The sequence below is a fragment of the Lepidochelys olivacea genome, assembly GCF_965140295.1.
Source record: "Lepidochelys olivacea isolate rLepOli2 genome assembly, chromosome: 3".
NCBI lineage: Eukaryota > Metazoa > Chordata > Testudines > Cheloniidae > Lepidochelys > Lepidochelys olivacea.
The window spans coordinates 78,045,288-78,065,531 of record NC_140413.1 but is presented as its reverse complement, the minus strand read 5'-3'; the positions used below and the strand labels follow the sequence as shown (position 1 = coordinate 78,065,531).

General features: G+C 41.5%; 1 protein-coding gene across 4 annotated transcripts in view; it reads right to left on the bottom strand.

The window, feature by feature from the left end:
• The window catches only part of GRIK2 (glutamate ionotropic receptor kainate type subunit 2), a 626,152-nt gene that overhangs the window by 413,265 nt on the left and 192,643 nt on the right, over positions 1–20,244 (bottom strand). For all 4 annotated transcript variants that reach the window (XM_084624592.1, XM_084624595.1, XM_084624593.1 and 1 more), the window contains one exon: positions 15,111–15,368. In XM_084624592.1, the coding sequence (XP_084480718.1) occupies positions 15,111–15,368 (258 nt within the window). The remainder of the gene's footprint in view (positions 1–15,110; positions 15,369–20,244) is intronic.

Genomic DNA, 20,244 nt, shown 5'->3' with positions numbered 1-20,244 from the left:
TACAATGCCTAGGAGATAGCTGATTCTAATATTCCCTCAGAGAAGAGAGATATGCCAAATAGAATCCTTCGGCACAAGGCATGATCGGCCCCTTTAATTTTTTTAACAATATATTCTTCCCAAGTACCCTACTAACAAATGTTTCTGTCTCACTATTTTTTTCTAACAGCAACGCCAAGCCACCATATTTTAGAGTGAAAACAAAAGCCTTATTACTTTCAACCATTTTTCAAGTACTTCTCTCTGTTGGATACAAGCCATGCCAGTACCAGTGAGCACTTTTCAGGTTTTTGTTAGCCTCTTAAAGCACACTTTCTCTTTCTGGCATTTCCTTTTGGAATCCTGTTCTTTTAGAACCCTGTTATAGTTCTTAACCTTCACAACACCTTCTGCCAAGGAGTTTCACACAGCTCTTCAGCACTGAAAGAGCCCACACGCAACACAGTCCCCCGAGAGGGTATTAATCCACTGTGCAGGGCTATAGCAATTCTGACTTTTCTACATTTTCTATGCCCCCACATAAAGCAACTACACTGGTCTAGCTTTAAAGGGCCTCTGTGATCATGGAGCAGGGGCAAGTTTGGTCTTGAAGCATGAGCCATATTGTAAAGTCCCCAGAGCAGGGGTAACCAACCTGTGGCTGTGGAGCCACATGTGGCTCTTCAGAAGTTAATATGCAGCTCCTTGTCTAGGCGACAACTCCGGGGCTGGGCTATAGGTGCCAACTTTCCAATGTGCTGAAGGGTGCTCACTGCTCAACCCCAGCTCTGCCCCAGGCCCTGCCCCCACTCTACCCCTTCCCCCAAGGCCCCTTCCCCTGAGCCTGCCATGTCCTCATTCCTCCTCTGTCTCCCCCACACAGCCTCCTGCATGCCATGAAACAGCTGATCACAGTGGACAGGAGACATGGAGAGGGAAGTGGAGGTGCTGATCGGCGGGGCTGCCAGAGGGTGGGAGGTGCTGTGGGTTGGAGGGGAAGCTGATGCGGGGCTGCTGATGTATTACTGTGGCTCTCTGGCAATGTACACTGGTAAATTCTGGCTCCTTCTCAGGCTCAGGTTGGCCACCCCTGCCCCAGAAGAACCACAATTATTAAAACTGTCCAGTTTTAAAATATGTAGGGGGTGAAAAGGCAACCAAAAATTAACTCAACAATCTTCTTACCAATAATGTTAAACAATAAATCCTGTGTAGTAAGATGAGAAACAAGAAGATGATAACAATATATACAATATGTAATGTTTTTTTCCAGACAGGGTCTCTGTCAGTTTATGTATAAACTTAGCTGAATATATTTGAATATATTATTGTATCACGGTCTTTGAAGGTATTTTTTTTTAAGTTTGGTTGTTGCCAACTTAAATATGTTATGAAAACTTCTGCCTAAACTGCTGAATACAGAAGAGGACAATGACAACTAAAGTTACTCTGAATTTCAATGAGAAAGTCTCAGGAACAGAATTTAATTGAGGGAACTATGCTCTACAAAATGGCTGACAAATATGAGAGGGAGAGATTAATGAAAGCAGGAGGGAAAAGCATGATCTGCTATGGTACAGGGAGGAAGTAAACTCTTTCTGCATCTCAGCTTTCAGAATTATGCTCAAAGGTTGGAACAAAGAAAGCAAACCTTTACCATAAGAGGAACAGAGGCAGCAGTACTGTACCAGTCAAAAAAGGATGCTTACAGGAAATAAATACCTACTAGAAATTCCAGTAGACCTAGTTGGACATGTGATATTGTTGAACATTTTCAACTGGAATTTCCACTAGAGTAATAGGAATACTGGCTAACCACATTTATTTTGGGAGACCAAAACAGTGAAATTTGTGTTGCAAAAGTTGACAGAAGAAGAGAAGAATGATTCTAAAAATGAAGCTAAAAAGATTAAGATGGGAACATTTTATCTGAGGCTGTGCAGTAAAGAACAGTGATTCACACAGTACTAGACATTTTCAGCATCTTTAACGTTCTCTCTAAAACTAGAGGACAAACTCGTGATACTGAAATGTACGTGAAAAATACAAGTAGTATAGTTAATTGTAAATTATTTATATTTATGATGCACTCAGGATGTTATAGCTAGTAGTTTTCCCTTTTCTCCTCCTTATTTTTTTTGTCTTTTGTCTTTGTTTATCTATTTTGAATCAGTAACAAAATTTCAATTTGGCACTTATAGCATTCTGTATACTAGAAAGTAAGCTTGTTCGAAGAACCAGTTCTAAGTAGTCAATGTTCTACAAGACTTAAAAATTCTTAAGTGTGTGTGTTTTCCTCTGAGTGGCACAGTACAATTTAAACTGTCATCTGGAGTAAGTTCATTTAACGATCCAATATTTTCTGGAAATATTGGCCCCCATCCTGTTCTCATTGAAGTCAAAGGCAAAACTCCATCAAGCCCATTATATTTTAAAAAATAACGTTTTTTTAAAAAATACTTATATTCTGGTCTTTTTCTGAAAAGCAAATTTAAGTCATGATCAAAAAGTTGACTCTGATTGAAATCAGAGAAGTTCTTTGACCCATGTATGGTATGGGCCTAAGTTGGTTTAATTTTTTTCTGCTCTTTTCAAATGCCCCATTACTTTTGAGTTCTAAAGAAATAATCACAAAGAAGCTTTATAGCATGACTGACCACAAAAGAAAAATTAAACATAACCAAAAGTCTCTCTCATACTATAGGGACTCAATTGTTAATCTAAAAAGGTAAATAATTCTTAATATTGAGACTATATAACCATCAAAAGTAAAATTATGACTACACAAGATACTCTCTCTCTCTGGTTGGTATTTTTTTTTTTTTTTTGTATTTTCATTCTGACATCAGGAAAAATACTTTCAAGTTTTACTGGGCAACTCGTTCAATAACCTTCTTGGAAACGTAATATATCAAACTATGTAATCAACTATATCCAAATACAGTAATTAGGTTTAACACATGATTACTAATTGTATTTGCACTTGGAATTATTGCACACAGCACTTGAAATACTAAGTATTTAGAAGGTACTGCATAATATATAATCAGCCTGAATCTACATTTTCTGACCCTCTAAAAATAGTTCAAAATTATTATTTAATAATAATGAATATTACAGTTCATTCAAAAGCCATATTTATCTAGAACGGGGGGAAACGCCCATGTCCTCAGATGATAATGTCAAAAATATTATGCCTTTAGATATTCATCCATTCCATTTAAAAAGTCAGAATGACCATATTTTGTCTTTCAAGAAACCTAGAACAACAATGGATCTTCTAGCTTATCATAAAGTGCTAAACTCCCCTATCCTATTATAAGTCATACAAAGCAACACAACTCTTTAAGTAGTCTGCACAACATTACTAATTTAGACGTGATCTCTCAGTGAAATTCCCTGTTGTAGATTCTGCGTGTCCTTGTTGTGGAACTTGCAGTGAGGATTCCACAGGAGGAATGAGTGGGAAATAGGTCATGAGAGCCAAGCTGTGGAAAGAGCCAGAGTGCCGATCAGTGGAGTTGAGAATTTGATTCTAAGTTAGGAGGGCTGAATGAAGCCTCACAAAAGATTTATGTTGATACCTTAAACAACAAACTTTTGACAAACTTCTATTTCCCAGGGCAGGGATCTTCACATTTCCCCCCTCATTCTCAAGTTAATTTCTTTATTTTAAAATAGTAAATTAAAACAAGACTTTTCATAGTCACAGCCTCATCTCACATACACCAGGTAAGGCTCTGATTCAAGAAACCACTCAAGCAGCTGCTTATGAGAGAGGAAGATGGTCCAGTGGCCAGGCCAGTAACCTAGGACTTAGCTCAATTCCCTGTTCCACCACAGACTTCCTGTTTGACCTCAGGCGAGTCACTTAGCCTCTTCTTGCGTAAAATGGGGACCTCCCTGGTGGTGGTGTGAGGATAAATGCACTCAAGATTGTGAAGTGCTTTAAGATATACTGATAGAAAAGCACTAAAAAAGAGTTATGTATTATTAATATTAACTCCACATGTGACCATGTGCTTTCCCAAGTACTAAACTGGGCACTAAGTCAGGAGCAACTCCAGTGAAGTCAAAGGAATAATATCAATTTAAAACAGGTATAAGTGAGATCAGAATCAGGCCCACTAGACTCCGGCGAAGTATTCTGTAATTGTTTCACTTGTCAAAAATTTGATCCTTAATTCTGTATTTATTTATTGTTTCACACTTTTTCTTTGTTATAACTACAATAACCTACCCTGACCGCAGTCTCTTCTAAATAATGAGCACAGGATAGATAGATTAGATATTTTGCTGATTTTATATTGAGGGAAACATAAATTCTGAGTTGTCTCTCTTGAGGCCACATGGCTTCTTTGTCCCCCTTCTCTCTCTGAATTACTTATTCTTTGCAGTCTTAAGCCCCACTTCCTGTCTCCAAGCACTGTTTACAAGACATATTTAAAGAGACAACATAGAGCAACATAGAGTTAACCTCAGTTTCACTTCCAACAATTACTGAAACACATTCACTCTTTTTATCTTTTAGTGATGACTGTTTCCTTCCCCCAATTTTTCCCAGATTACTAAATTACTCCCCAAAAAAGTTAGAACAGCTGCAAATGCAAGGGAAGTACCTTTAATTTATTACAATTATATGCACAAGACAGTGTTATCTTTGGATGCGAGATCATATGAGATATATAATACTACCCAGCACAGGTCCCAAGAAACAAACCCAAACTTTGTTTAAAAATTAGCAAACACCAAATTCACTCTCGTTAAAAATACCAGCAAAATGACACTTTTTTTCTCCTTTTTTCCCCACCTCTAAAATGAGCCCCAGTGTATAAAATATTGAAGACACCCTAACAACAGGTTCGTTTCTGAAGACAATTCCATGCCAACTTTCACGTCGGTTCATCCAAGACCACAACAAAGGCTAATTAAGAAAAAAACTCAGCTCCTGTTTTTATCAAATTGATTTGCGTAAGCCATTTGCACTATGTAATTGAATGGTATTAGCAACTAATGGCTTATGCAAATCAGGAATCAAGCTAGTGTTTTATAGGATATCCACAAAGGGTTAAGCTTGTCAGCCTGCTTCACAGCTTCTTGTACCCCTGAAGTTCTCTCTAGGACTGATTTGATGTGTTTTCTCCTTCTTAGAAAAGGTTATCTCACGTAGTTGAATTTTTGAGAACTAGGAAGAAAGCTCTGGGACACTTTATTCTCTGTGGAGATATTAGAACTCAGGGGAAAGCCAGCTGGTGCGCATGTCTGCCATTTTTTCCCTTCTTTCTTAAAGCCATCTGACTGCAACAAATCCATAAGCCTAAAGGGGACTTAATTAAAACCAATGGATAATTTACACATATCTAACTAATGAGAGGATCAGAAATTACCAAAAATACACTGGATCATATCCTGCCAACAATTCTTACGCAAAGCTCTCATTGAATCCAATATGAAAGATGGTATGACACAGTTAAGGTTTTTAAACCTGTATCAGGACAGCTAGAGAGTTCTAGCACCAGTTTTCATCAATTTAACAGATGGGCTACATCAAGGAGCCACAAGGAAACTGTACTGAGGAACTACAGAGGAAAGCAGGTGCCACCTAGCAGCCAAGCAATCCGATACAGAAACATACAGCAATCCCTCCTACATCGTCCCCTCCTTTGAATCTTTTCACTGGCTCCCTTTCTCCATTACCTATAACTCAGCCTTTTAGCCTTTCTGTTCAAGCCTGCAAATCTTCTCTCCTGCCTCTTTATCTAACCTTGCCCCTTGTCATGTAGACCCTGCCATCCCCACCACTGACACCCCCTTGGTCTCTTTCTTCCACAAGCCTCTTCATGCCTTTTTCCATGCCACCCCAATGCATGGAATACCCTCCCTTCTATAATCTGCCCAGCTACAACCTTTCACTAATTAAGAGCTCGTGCCTGTGAGATGCAGAGCACTCTAGCCCAGACCCAGCAGTGCACTTTAAAGGGGCTTAAGTGAATGCTTAATTGTTTTCTAATATCAGAGCCAGAGCGCTCAGCATTTTGCAAGATAAAGCCCTTAGGTTTTATCTGAAAATTCATCTCTTCATAATAATGAAGTGAGCCAAAAATAATTCACTATCTTCAATCTTTATCTTCCCTATTTTTGTACATTCAACCTCCACCTCAACCGTACCACTATGGTGTGTACATATCTGAAATGAAAATCCAAGTATTTCTGTAGCCTCATATTCCTTTCCCATCCCAACATGCTGCTTATCCTCCTCACTTGTTACATACCACACTGGCTGGGAGTAAGAGGGGGAGGGGTCTATCTGGACCAGCATGGGTCCTAACTGGCATGGGGAGGAGTGTCAGTGCCCCCTGACAGCACCCTCTCTTCATACTTCAGCAGGTTTGCATGTGGACAGAGCTTGAGGGACCTTAATTCCCACCCTCATAATCTAATTGGCCCATTTGTGGGCCAGGGTAATTTTTTTGGCTCCATAACACCCCCTTCAAATACACGGGGAGGAAAAGGCAATTTGCTACTCCTGGAAATTAGCCATCATTCATGCGCCTCCTTTTTTTGCCTCCGTGCCCATGTCCCCTCTTTCCCTTCCCCGTCCTTCCCTTGGATTGTTTCTTTGTTGTTTTTCTTATTGCTCTATTTCCCCTTTTTCCTCAGAGATTTGCCCAATGATCCTTTAAGAAAGTTCTTTACAACTCTGCAAATTGGTTGCTACAGGTGTCTGGATTTTGCCTTCCACAGAGAACCTATAGGTAGGGCTAGTGACAGGATACTGTAGTACTGATATTTGTGTGGCAGCTGTCTAACGCAGGTTAACTGAGGAAGTGGTGAGGCAGAGTTGCAACGGCAGACATGGGCACTGGCTGGACTTGTTTCAATGTTTGATGCAGAAAGAGGCCCACCTTGATTAAGCCCACACCCATCACATGAGCAAAGGGCAGGGGCGATCTGATCCCTGGTAGGGGAGTAGGGCTAGCCTCACCTTAGGAATTGTTCTGCCTTTATGGCCATTTGTTTTGGGCAGTGGGTAGTCTGCGTCAGGAAGATCCGCCGAGCAATTCCTTCTCTAGTTCTATGTCACACCTCACAAAAACTGCAACTTTTCCTTCATCCAAACCTCTGTAAAAGGACAGTCTAGTAGTCAGTGCACTAACCTGGATCTCCGAAAACTGGGGTTCAAGTCCCTAGTCTGCCACAGATTTCCTGTGTGACTCTGGGCCAGTCACTTAGCTTCTGTGGAGTCAGGCCTTTAAAATGGAGATAACTATATAACCTACCTAACAGGGCATCATGAGAAGAAATACATTAAAAAGTTTGAGGCACTCAGACATTATGTTAATGGGTACCATAGCAGTGTTTTAGGTAGGTGGATATTTGCAGCATTACCAAAGCCGAGCTCTTTTTTATTTATTTATTTATTATTGTTGTTATTGTTGTGTTTCAGTGAAGCACCTAACACATTTTGAGGCACTACAAAATAAAAAACTACAATGAAGAAGAAAGAAGATGCTAATACAAATTAATCTCACACTTCAAACCTTTAGGATTTTCCCACTGTTGGTTTTACCTTTATTTTTATAGGGTTGACATTGGAGTTGTGTGTGCTTTTACATCTATTTTTGTGATAGTGGAGTTTTGGGAGCTCATATGTACTTTTGGAACATCGAGCCATCATGATGAAATTTCCCATATTGAATGCAACATCATAAGGCAGTAAATGCCGTAGAGAATGTAGATGATGAAATTTCTGGAATGCTTTTGGGGGAGTGGGTTGGCCCTTTTCATCTAGCAGGGGAATACATTTTTCAGAGCTGCCTCATAATTGCATTACATTTGAGGCCATGAAAATTAAGATATTGAGATAAAATGGTAATCTAAATTTCCCCAGAGTACAAATACAGCCTTCCAGAACCTTGCAACCCCTCGCTTCTCCCCCTTCTCCCTAATCCTCCCGCCCCCGGAGACCTGGCTTTATTTGGAGACTTATCCTTTGAAAACTCTTAAAATCTTTTACATACATTCCTCCCCAACTGCCCCCACCTTTTTTTCTTAATAAGACTCCTCATTTCCAGCAGTTTCCATGTAAATACAGAAGTAATAGAACTACATAAACGTAAACAGATCAAAAAATAATAATGAACCTTCAATTTTAGCAAGAAAATATGATGCTGCATACCTGCGACAGCATATTATTGCTATTCCCGTGAAAAGTGTCCATTTGGGAAATGTCCATTCAGAAGGAGAAAATCCATTAGTAGAGAACTTTATCATGAAAGTGAAGAGGCATGACTGGCTATCAATCCTAAATAGCTCTTAGAAAGAGGTGAAGGGGAAGGAGTAAATACAGAGAAACAGAGGAAGGGAAATAAGAGTGCACATTGATCCCCACATTTTGGGTATCTCCTGCCTATGTTATGAGATTGAGAGGTGCCTACAAGAACGCAAATTCTAATTTTGTTTTTATTTCCTTCATTCATTTGAATGGATTTGAAACTAATCAAAATCTTCATGGTCAAGGGGTCATTATGATACTGAATCTTCCAGTGTCAGTTTAAACTGTCACTGGATGTTTCAGCCCCAGCCTCCACCATTCAATGTTTACATTAGAAGTACCCATGAATTGAACGGAGCCCTTCTTAATCAAGATTAATTACCTTCTTTAACAAATGGTTTTTAAACCTGTTTACAGCCTAGCTTTAAGTTTTAAAGTCTGTTTTTAAGAGAGTTTCTTTTAGCAAAAAGTTGCTCCCATAAGCACTTCAAAAGCAGAAGATGCTGTGGACTTCCCAGCAGCATGCCCTTGGATTTGAAGTCTTTGAAGTAGGGAGATGCTTCCAACAAAGATATTCTGGCAGTTTTTTAAACCGTAGCCTCAACATTTACTTACAGCCAAGATCATGAAAAGATTAAAAGTTTACTTTTTACAAGTACTGGTTTCTTTTTGGCATGAGCAGCTTTGCAAGGCAGAGGTACTGGGACTGAAAGTTCTCAGCTGACATTGTGAAGGTTTATGGGATCTTTAGAAATTGATTCAAAAATCATTTTAATACACATACTGATTTCTCATTCATAGTTATTTTAAAAGGAGACTAACCACATAGTAAAACACATTTAAATGAACTCAGATTAACATTTCATATAGCTATTTAAAATAGCCATTTTGTATGCAAAATGCTGTATGTATACTGCACAGCAGATGCAAGACACCCAATCTTCATCCTCATTTCTCTTATATGTCCAAGCTGTGTGAATGTCTCTCAACTATACGATCACCATACAAAATTCTTTACAAGAGTATTAGAACCGGCCAAGATATTTTCAATGACATTTTTTCTAGTGGAAAATGCCGATTCATGGAAACCAAAACATTTTTTGGGAGTCAGTTTTGACAATTTTTTTTCTCAAAAATATTTTGAAAAAAGTCTTGAAATTGTCAAAATGTCTCAACAATTCAGAAAACCTGAGACAAAATTGATTACCCAGCCATGAAGCTAGCATACCCCACTTGAGAACCGGTTTCTTTCCATCACCACCAACAGCTATCTCCTCCTCTCAACAAGCCTTGGTAGGGTAGTGAACCCCACTTACTAGATGAAACCTAAAATAAGGAGGTGGTTCCCATGGTTTGTTTTGAGGATAATGGTTCCTGTCAGAGCAGCCTGGAGGATGTGGAGAGCTATAACATGGCAAGCTATGGGGAATTCCCAATTGGCAGTTTGAGGTTCAATGTTATCAAATCTGAATCAGCAAATCTGAATTTTAGCTATGAAAATGAGCCTTCAAGTTTCATTTGCTTTCACATCCTAGGAGCCAGACTGCAGGGTTTCTTTTGCAAATCTTAGACTGCAGGCTTTACACAGCCCTATCCATGACTGAAACCAAAATAGTCATCATGGTGTGTTTCCTACCTAGCTGAAACCAGTGAGCAGGGCTGGGCTGGGCTTCAGCAGGCACTCACTAGTAGCATGTAGCAGCACCTCTTTCAAGCTGCCTTCCTATTCTTCAGAACCTAAGCTTGTATTTTTTAAAAAAAAACAGCCTCTAGATATTATGGTTGCAGAGACAGATTTGAAAACATGGACCAAGTGTAACTGATGCAGTGATGTCAGCAGAATCTGAAACAATAACTCAAAGAGCGGGCAGTAGGGTGTCTGTTTGTTTGCGACAGGGAAGCCTGGCTGTTTAAAAATAGCCAGAGCTTCGCGAACCAGCTGAGCGGCGGAGAACCAGCTGAGCAGCGGGGACAGCAGAGCAGCTCACAGCAGGAGTTTGCCTGGGAGTTCGCCTGGAGTGAGCCCAGTGAGGCTTACGTCTTGCAAACTGCTCTGAGGAAGCTCGTAGTAGGAAGGTGATATGGAAGGGGGGGGTTCAGCTGTTGTGACCTGCACTGGATGTGCCATGTTTGTCTTTCTTCCACAGGACAGAAGCGACTTTGTCTGTACAAAGTGCAAGCTGGTCTCCATATTGGAAGAGAAGATTGAAGGTCTGGAGCAACAGATAACAACCCTGCGTTGCATACGGGAAACTGAGGATTTCCTGGACAAAACTCAGGATAGGCTTCTAAGGGCACAAAGCTCTACAGATATAGAGCAGGTTGCACAGAGGAGCCAAGAGGCCAGTGAAGAAGCTTGGCAACATGTGACCTCCAGAAGAGGTAAGCGGAATGTCCGGGTTCCAGTAACACAGACACAGGTAACTAACCGCTTTCATGTTCTCTCCACAGGTATCGTTGCGGAGAGTGGACCAGATGATATGTCTGGGGCGAGAAAGCAGAAGGAGACTCCGCTGGTTGGAAGGCATGAGATGCGCTGTCCTGAGGTTGGGGGTTCCACGACCACCACTCCCAAGAGGAGAAGGCGGGTGGTGGTGGTCGGGGACTCTCTCCTCCGGGGGACTGAGTCATCTATCTGCCGCCCTGACCGGGAAAACCGAGAAGTCTGCTGCTTGCCAGGGGCTAAGATTCGCGATGTGACGGAGAGACTCCCGAGACTCATCAAGCCCTCGGATCGCTACCCCTTCCTGCCTCTCCACGTGGGCACCAATGATACTGCCAAGAATGACCTTGAGCGGATCACTGCGGACTATGTGGCTCTAGGAAGAAGGATAAAGGAGTTTGAGGTGCAGGTGGTGTTCTCGTCCATCCTCCCCGTGGAAGGAAAAGGCCTAGGTAGGGAGCGTCGAATCGTGGAAGTCAACGAATGGCTACGCAGGTGGTGTCGGAGAGAAGGCTTTGGTTTCTTTGACCACGGGATGGTGTTCCATGAAGGAGGAGTGCTGGGCAGAGACGGGCTCCATCTTACGAAGAGAGGGAAGAGCATCTTTGCCAGCAGGCTGGCTAACCTAGTGAGGAGGGCTTTAAACTAGGTTCACCAGGGGAAGGAGACCAAAGCCCTGAGGTAAGTGGGAAAGCGGGATACCGGGAGGAAGCACAGGCAGGAATGTCTGTGAGGGGAGGGCTCCTGCCTCATACTGGGAATGAGGGGCGATCAACAGGTTATCTCAAGTGCTTATATACAAATGCACAAAGCCTTGGAAACAAGCAGGGAGAACTGGAGGTCCTGGTGATGTCAAGGAACTATGACGTGATCGGAATAACAGAGACTTGGTGGGATAACTCACATGACTGGAGTACTGTCATGGATGGTTATAAACTGTTCAGGAAGGACAGGCAGGGCAGAAAAGGTCAGGGAGTAGCACTGTATGTAAGGGAGCAGTATGACTGCTCAGAGCTCCGGTACGAAACTGCAGAAAAACCTGAGTGTCTCTGGATTAAGTTTAGAAGTGTGTGCAACAAGAGTGATGTAGTGGTGGGAGTCTGCTATAGACCACCGGACCAGGGGGATGAGGTAGATGAGGCTTTCTTCCGGCAGCTCGCGGAAGCTACTAGATCACATGCCCTGATTCTCATGGGTGACTTTAATTTTCCTGATATCTGCTGGGAGAGCAATACAGCGGTGCATAGACAATCCAGGAAGTTTTTGGAAAGCGTAGGGGACAATTTCCTGGCGCAGGTGCTAGAGGAGCCAACTAGGGGGGGCACTTTTCTTGACCTGCTGCTCACAAACCGGGTAGAATTAGTGGGGGAAGCAAAAGTGGATGGGAATCTGGGAGGCAGTGACCATGAGTTGGTTGTGTTCAGGATCCTGATGCAGGGAAGAAAGGTAAGCAGCAGGATACGGACCCTGGACTTCAGGAAAGCAGACTTCGACTCCCTCAGGGAACGGATGGCCAGGATCCCCTGCGGGACTAACTTGAAGGGGAAAGGAGTCCAGGAGAGCTGGCTGTATTTCAAGGAATCCCTGTTGAGGTTACAGGGACAAACCATCCCAATGAGTTGAAAGAATAGTAAATATGGCAGGCGACCAGCTTGGCTTAATGGTGAAATCCTAGCGGATCTTAAACATAAAAAAGAAGCTTACAAGAAGTGGAAGGTTGAACATATGACCAGGGAAGAGTATAAAAATATTGCTCGGGCATGTAGGAATGTTATCAGGAGTGCCAAATCGCACCTGGAGCTGCAGCTAGCCAGAGATGTCAAGAGTAACAAGAAGGGTTTCTTCAGGTATGTTGGCAACAAGAAGAAAGCCAAGGAATGTGTGGGCCCCTTAATGAATGAGGGAGGCAACCTAGTGACAGATGATGTGGAAAAAGCTAATGTACTCAATGCTTTTTTTGCCTCTGTTTTCACTAACAAGGTCAGCTCCCAGACAGCTGCGCTGGGCATCACAAAATGGGGAAGAGATGGCCAGCCCTCTGTGGAGATAGAGGTGGTTAGGGACTATTTAGAAAAGCTGGACGTGCACAAGTCCATGGGGCCGGACGAGTTGCATCCGAGAGTGCTGAAGGAATTGGCGGCTGTGATTGCAGAGCCATTGGCCATTATCTTTGAAAACTCGTGGCGAACCGGGGAAGTCCCGGATGACTGGAAAAAGGCTAATGTAGTGCCAATCTTTAAAAAAGGGAAGAAGGAGGATCCTGGGAACTACAGGCCAGTCAGCCTCACTTCAGTCCCTGGAAAAATCATGGAGCAGGTCCTCAAAGAATCAATCCTGAAGCACTTGCATGAGAGGAAAGTGATCAGGAACAGCCAGCATGGATTCACCAAGGGAAGGTCATGCCTGACTAATCTAATTGCCTTTTATGATGAGATTACTGGTTCTGTGGATGAAGGGAAAGCAGTGGATGTATTGTTTCTTGACTTTAGCAAAGCTTTTGACACGGTCTCCCACAGTATTCTTGTCAGCAAGTTAAGGAAGTATGGGCTGTATGAATGCACTACAAGGTGGGTAGAAAGCTGGCTAGATTGTCGGGCTCAATGGGTAGTGATCAATGGCTCCATATCTAGTTGGCAGCCGGTATCAAGTGGAGTACCCCAAGGGTCGGTCCTGGGGCCAGTTTTGTTCAATATCTTCATAAATGATCTGGAGGACGGTGTGGATTGCACTCTCAGCAAATTTGCGGATGATACTAAACTGGGAGGAGTGGTAGATACGCTGGAGGGGAGGGATAGGATACAGAAAGACCTAGACAAATTGGAGGATTGGGCCAAAAGAAATATGATGAGGTTCAATAAGGATAAGTGCAGGGTCCTGCACTTGGGACGGAAGAACCCAATGCACAGCTACAGACTAGGGACCGAATGGCTAGGCAGCAGTTCTGCGGAAAAGGACCTAGGGGTGACAGTGGACGAGAAGCTGGATATGAGTCAGCAGTGTGCCCTTGTTGCCAAGAAGGCCAATGGCATTTTGGGATGTATAAGTAGGGGCATAGCGAGCAGATCGAGGGACGTGATCGTTCCCCTCTATTCGACATTGGTGAGGCCTCATCTGGAGTACTGTGTCCAGTTTTGGGCCCCACACTTCAAGAAGGATGTGGATAAATTGAAGAGAGTCCAGCGAAGGGCAACAAAAATGATTAGGGGACTGGAACACATGAGTTATGAGGAGAGGCTAAAGGAGCTGGTATTGTTTAGCCTGCAGAAGAGAAGAATGAGGGGGGATTTGATAGCTGCTTTCAACTACCTAAAAGGGGGTTCCAAAGAGGATGGCTCTAGACTGTTCTCAATGGTAGCAGATGACAGAACGAGGAGTAATGGATACAAGTTGCAGTGGGGGAGGCTTAGATTGGATAGTAGGAAAAACTTTTTCACTAAGAGGGTGGTGAAACACTGGAATGCGTTACCTAGGGAGGTGGTAGAATCTCCTTCCTTAGAGGTTTTTAAGGTCAGGCTTGACAAAGCCCTGGCTGGGATGATTTAACTGGGAATTGGTCCTGCTTTGAGCAGGGGGTTAGACTAGATGACCTTCTGGGGTCCCTTCCAACCCTGATATTCTATGATTCTATGATTCTATGAAAGAGATATGAACTGCCTTATTTATCTCAGTGGGGCTAACTCAGATGGTCTATGATAACAATGTCAACATTTAAAAGATTAACTATTTCACTACTCAAAGCATATAAAAAAGGAGAGGGAGGATTATATTAAGGAGATCTACACAAACTACTATGAGTTTGTTCAGTTTGGCACCACCAGGTTCTTTAGATGCTTATCTGAACAATATAGGATTTGAGCTTGGGAGAGTTCTTCCTCATTTCACAGCCCCTTAATCAAGAAGGAGTCAATCCAAGATGCCACGCAGAGCCCTGAGGGACATCTGAGATCTCCCAAAGATCAGCCAAACTCAAGAAATACAATAGGGCATCTGACTCTACACCTTCCACCCGCCCCCTTCGGGCAATCTGACCCCTGCAAGAAAGTCTGTTTTATGAATTTTTCAGCCCAATTTCTTAATCAAAGATGTTTGTGATAGGTTTGGATAAATATCCAGATCTTTAGATGCTTATCTGAACAAGATAAGATTTACCTATTACTTTTAGATTGATATATGAATAAAAAGGTGTATGTATACGTGTGCATATGAACTATGCACATGCAATAATATAGTTGTGCATATAAAACATACACATGCAGCATAAATGTATGCAAAACTGTTACGTGTTACACACCATTTTAGACAGAATTACCTGTGCTTCACTTAAAACTACATTTAAAAGGAAAAAATATAATAATTAGCAAGCAAAGCACACACATGAATAGTTCTGCACATAGTCCCATGGGTTAGCCTTACCAGTGCTGTCATCATAAACAACAGTGACGGTTTTCCACTTGAAAAACTGCACAAGGTCAAGGATGGCACGACTGAGAGAAGAGAAATCTGGGTAGAGGCTGACATAGAATGAGTCCTTGTTGTCTGAAACTTGATGTTTCCAGCGGGTCTGTATATGTGGAACACCCAGGGCATTGCAGATGGATTGCACGGCGTTAGCTGAAGAGCTATGGGAAGGTCCAAAGATGGCTGCCACCCCAAGGGACAGCTGATCACAGGCTGAAGAGGAGACAGAAGTCTGTCAATTCTGAGAGGAGAGAATGTGCCAGAAAGTATTGTACTATTCCCATTAACTAAATGGCACTTTGTGAAATATATTTTTCCCCTTCCTATTCAAGTTTAACACTTTCATTTGTACTGAGACTTTTCCTTTAAATAATGACCAAGTTGAACTACATCTTTAACTTTTCACTGTGATTTGATGAAGAACAATACTTAGCATGCATACAACAAAACTACATTTAGTCAAAACTCCCACTAATGTCAATGGAAGTTGCCAAGGCTCAGCTCTGGCACGCCTTTAGAAAATGTAGGGGGAAGGGAGAAATCAAATGTTAATGCACCTTACAGCAGATGTAGGACCATAGAGGGCTGTATTTTTAAACCCAAGTTTTAGAAATGAATTTCCTCCCCAACCTACCCAGACTACTTCCCCAGAGAACCCAATTACTCAGTGGATTTCAACCTATTAAGATAATGTAACATTAAGCAGATACTGACTTATGTTGAAGTGGACTTTTGGGTGTATTGTTTTGAGAGGTATACATTAACTAGTAGAATGCAGGGAGTCAATATTTCTCTTTAAGGAGATTAATTGTTGGTATTCATTAAAGAATTAAATCAATGTACATTGTTACACACATCCTGACAGAATATTTGGAAATATTCCCATTTTGGCCATCTCTCTCTGAAATGGAACAGGTTTGTTCTTTTAAAATAGTATTGGGCTGTTAAGTTATACGGTCAGAAAAAGATCTCTGCCAGGATGAAGGCATTTACATGAGATGTGAATGATTAATATTGTTACAAAATCAATACTGCTGATTGCCGATAAAGCAAGCAGTAGAAATAAATATATCATCACTCTTTTCACTAATTTAAAATTAATCATTCTCATGTGTTTACATGATGGAGAGTCTACCAAGGTCCTGATTGTGTACTGCGAACTGGGCAAGAACACCCCTGAAGAGCACCAGTGACTTCAATGAGCTTTTATATAGGCACCAGGTCCAACCCACATGGCTGTGAGTGCAGGACTAGGGCCTAAGTGACTACATTTTGCTTCAAAACATAATTCAGCATTGCACTCCAATTTCTACTAATATTGCCCTTCCTAAGTGTAGTCCACAAGCTTTATGCAAATACAAGTAGATGGGATCTAACACAACAGTGATAGCTACCAGATGGCTTTTCAATGGGCTTTTTATTTTCTGCTTCTGAGATTTTGAGAGTGTGATCATTTTGCACGTGATTTAGTACAGCACTTTTCTATAAGAAGCACACCATTTTTTCTAATGTATTGAGGGAGACTGGGATTGCATTTGCATAATTCTTTATTCAAACATCTTGGGAATATTGTGATCTTCCCTGGGGTTATTCTTCTGTATGGTACCTTCAAAAACTCATTAATCTCTCATCTGCAATCGACTCCAAGAGGCTATGTGATTAAGAGGTAAACAGACTGTATTTTTGATGTGATGTCTGCTTGCTCACTAATGGGCATAATCATGAACCATGTAAATAGTCAAATGCATAAACCCAGTTGTTAAAAACCTGCTTTGCAGCCATCATACTAAGTACACCATTTTATGCTAACCTTTAGCCTTTGATTCCTGACTAAAAAACCTTTCAGCACAAAAGTGGTTGTCAAATGTGTGAAAGTACTTTGGGTTCATGAAGCCATGAACTATCAGAGCTGAAAGATTTTACAGAGTTTAATACAGTCTAGTTAACTGCAAATAAAGAGGTACTCTCTCATTTTGATGTACAAAAGGGACATATAAATATACCTCTATGGCTCTTTGAATTGCAGCATAAGAACAACAGGATAGACGGTGTCTTTGGGCATAGTCCACGTAAGGAACACAAATTACTATGCTGCTCTAGGAAAATAATTAAGACTCAGAAAATTACGTTTTCTTTCCTGTTCCCTCCTTGTTTCCTGTGAGGGATAAGGTGGCAGAGTATTTCACTACAGACCCTTGCCCATAGCAAGTTATTTCCCAGGCCCCAACCCACCTGCTAGTTCAATAGGACTGGCTGGTGAATGGGCACCCACTCCATGCCACCCACCTGTTTTCTGAGGGTGGGGAGGGAGCAGCAATGCCCCTGATCCTGCTCTAATCTAGTATCTGGAGTGGTAGTCCAGGGAGACTCTGTCAGAGATCATCTTGCTCCCCCTGCTCAGCCATGTAAGGCTGGGCCATACTCTGGCCCATAACATATTTTAAATGAGGTGTTAAGTAAAATGTAAATTTTGCATACTACCCTACTCTGTACATGTGTATAGTATCAAAATGCACTTGGTACAATTTATTTTAGGGCTGTCAATTAATTGCAGTTAACTCATGCAATAACTCAAAAAAATTGATCGCGATTTAAAAATATAATCACAATTCATAGACATTGTAATTGCACTGTTAATAGAATACCAATTGAAATGTATTAAATATTTTGGATGTTTTTTCTACATTTTCATATAGATTGTATTCTGTGTTGTAAGTGAAATAAAAGTGTATATTATTTTATTACAAATATTTGCACTTTAAAAATGATAAAAGAAATAGTATTATTCAATTCACCTCATACAAGTACTGTAGAGCAACACTCTGATGTGGAAACTACAGAACCCGAACCACCAAAAAAGAAAATCCGTCTTCATTTGGTGGCATCTGACTCAGATAATGAAAATGAACATGCATCAATCCACATTGCTTTGGATTGTTATCAAACAAAACCCGTCATCAGGATGGACACATGTCCCCTGGAATGGTGGTTGAAGTACAAAGGGACATATGAATGTTTTGCGCATCTGGCACGTAAATATCTTGCAACGCCAGCTACAACAGTGCCATGTGAACGCCTGTTCTCACTTTCTGGTGACATTGTAAATAAGAAGTGGGCAGCATTATCTCCTGTAAATGTAAACAAACTTGCTTGTCTGAGCGATTGGCTGAACAAGAAATAGGACTGAGTGGACTTGCAGGCTCTAAAATTTTACATTGTTTTATTTTTGAATGCAGGTTTTTCTGTACATAATTCTACATTTGTAATTTCAACTTTTATGATAAAGAGATTGCACTGTAGTACTTATATTAGGTGATTTTAAAGTACAATTTCTTTTGGGCTTTTTATAGTGCAAATACTTGTAATCAAAAATTAATATAAAGTGAGCACTGTACACTTCATATTCTGTGTTGTAATTGAAATAAATATATTAGAAAATGTAGAAAACATCCCAAAATATTTAAATGGTATTCTATTATTGTTTAACAGTCTGATTAATCGTGTGATTAATTTTTTTAATCACTTGACAGCCCTAATTTCCTCACATCACCCATTGCATTAAACTAGAAACCTCTGTTAAAATCTGATTAGCTGACCACTGCGCCTGTGATCTTTCTACCATTCTGATTGTGCTGATAACAATCAATCAAAAACCTATGTAGTTTCCTCTCTGATGTAGGAAAAAAATGCATTTGCATAGAATGTGAGCTAACACAAGCTTGAATCAAACACCTGTGTGTTTTAGGAATAGAAGAACACAAAGACAGATCTCAGAACACAGCAGGACTTCTCTGTTTTACATTACTATGTATGATACCATACTACAGTGTTACAGTATATCTGAGGGATCACAATGAAAAGGTACAGAAAGTATAGCAGCAAGGTCTGAAACTACACAGGATTAACAATCATGGGAATCAGTTTTAATTAAAAAATAATCCATTTACTTTTAAGCAAATTTTGGAGGCCCTGATACAGCAGTCCATCCCTATTTGCCAAAATTCTTAAGCACAGGCTTATAACCATTGACTTTAAGGAGACTTAAGCATGAATTGAATTGGAGCCTGAGTGCACAGGAAGAAGTTATCAGTTACAAATGACATACTGTCACAAAATTCAGAACTTTAGATTCTGAACAGCCTAAATCAAAGGGTTTGGTTCAGACCTGTCTCTAATTTTAACAGATACTGGAAACAGCAGCTGGAATCTCAGTGCAGTATGTGTTTACCGCATTGTGATTCATCTAGGTTATAGACCACAACTGGGAAAATGCCTCACAGCCCAGGTGAACAGACATGTGTTAGCAGGGCTCATGCTAGCATGCTAAAAATAGCAGTGTGGACACTGTGGCACCAACAGAGACTTGAGCTAATGCCCAAGTGAGTCTGAGCTCAGGTGGCTAGTCTGAGTATCCACCAATACTGCAACATCCATGCTGCTGTTGAGCCTTCTAGCATGAGTCTGTCTACTCGGGCTGGGAGGCTCACTTCCAGTTGCAGTGTAGACAGGCCTGTAGCGGCCTCAAATGAACTTTGATTTGTGGTGTCAATTGAATCAGTTTGTAACACTACCTACAAAACACGCACTTTAGGTGCGCAGGGAAAGCTTAGGTCTGAAACATCATGTTCTGCTAAATAGGTGCACCAGCTACTGGGAGATAGGGCAGAGTTGAGGGCACTCAGTCCCTTGCAGGATCGGGTCCAAAAAGGCTATTCAGTTTCCAAGGTTGCTAGTCTCTGAGGGTATGTCTACACTGCTATTAGACACCCATGGCTGGCTCATGCCAGCTGACTCAGGCTCATGGGGTTCAGGCTGTGGGGATGTTTAATTGCACTGCAAACTTCCGGGCTCAGGCAGGAACCTGGGCTCCAGGACCCCGTGAGTTGGGACAACTCAGGCTACAGTTCGAGCCCAGAAGTCAACACTTCAATTAAACAGCCCCACAGCCTGAGTCAGCCCTGCACAGGCTAGCCGCGGGCTTTTAATTGCAGTGTAGACATACCCTAAAACCACCCTCATCTCAAAATTGATTCTAAATATATAAGGAAATAATAATATTTTGATGGGGAAGCAATGCTCACATGTAATT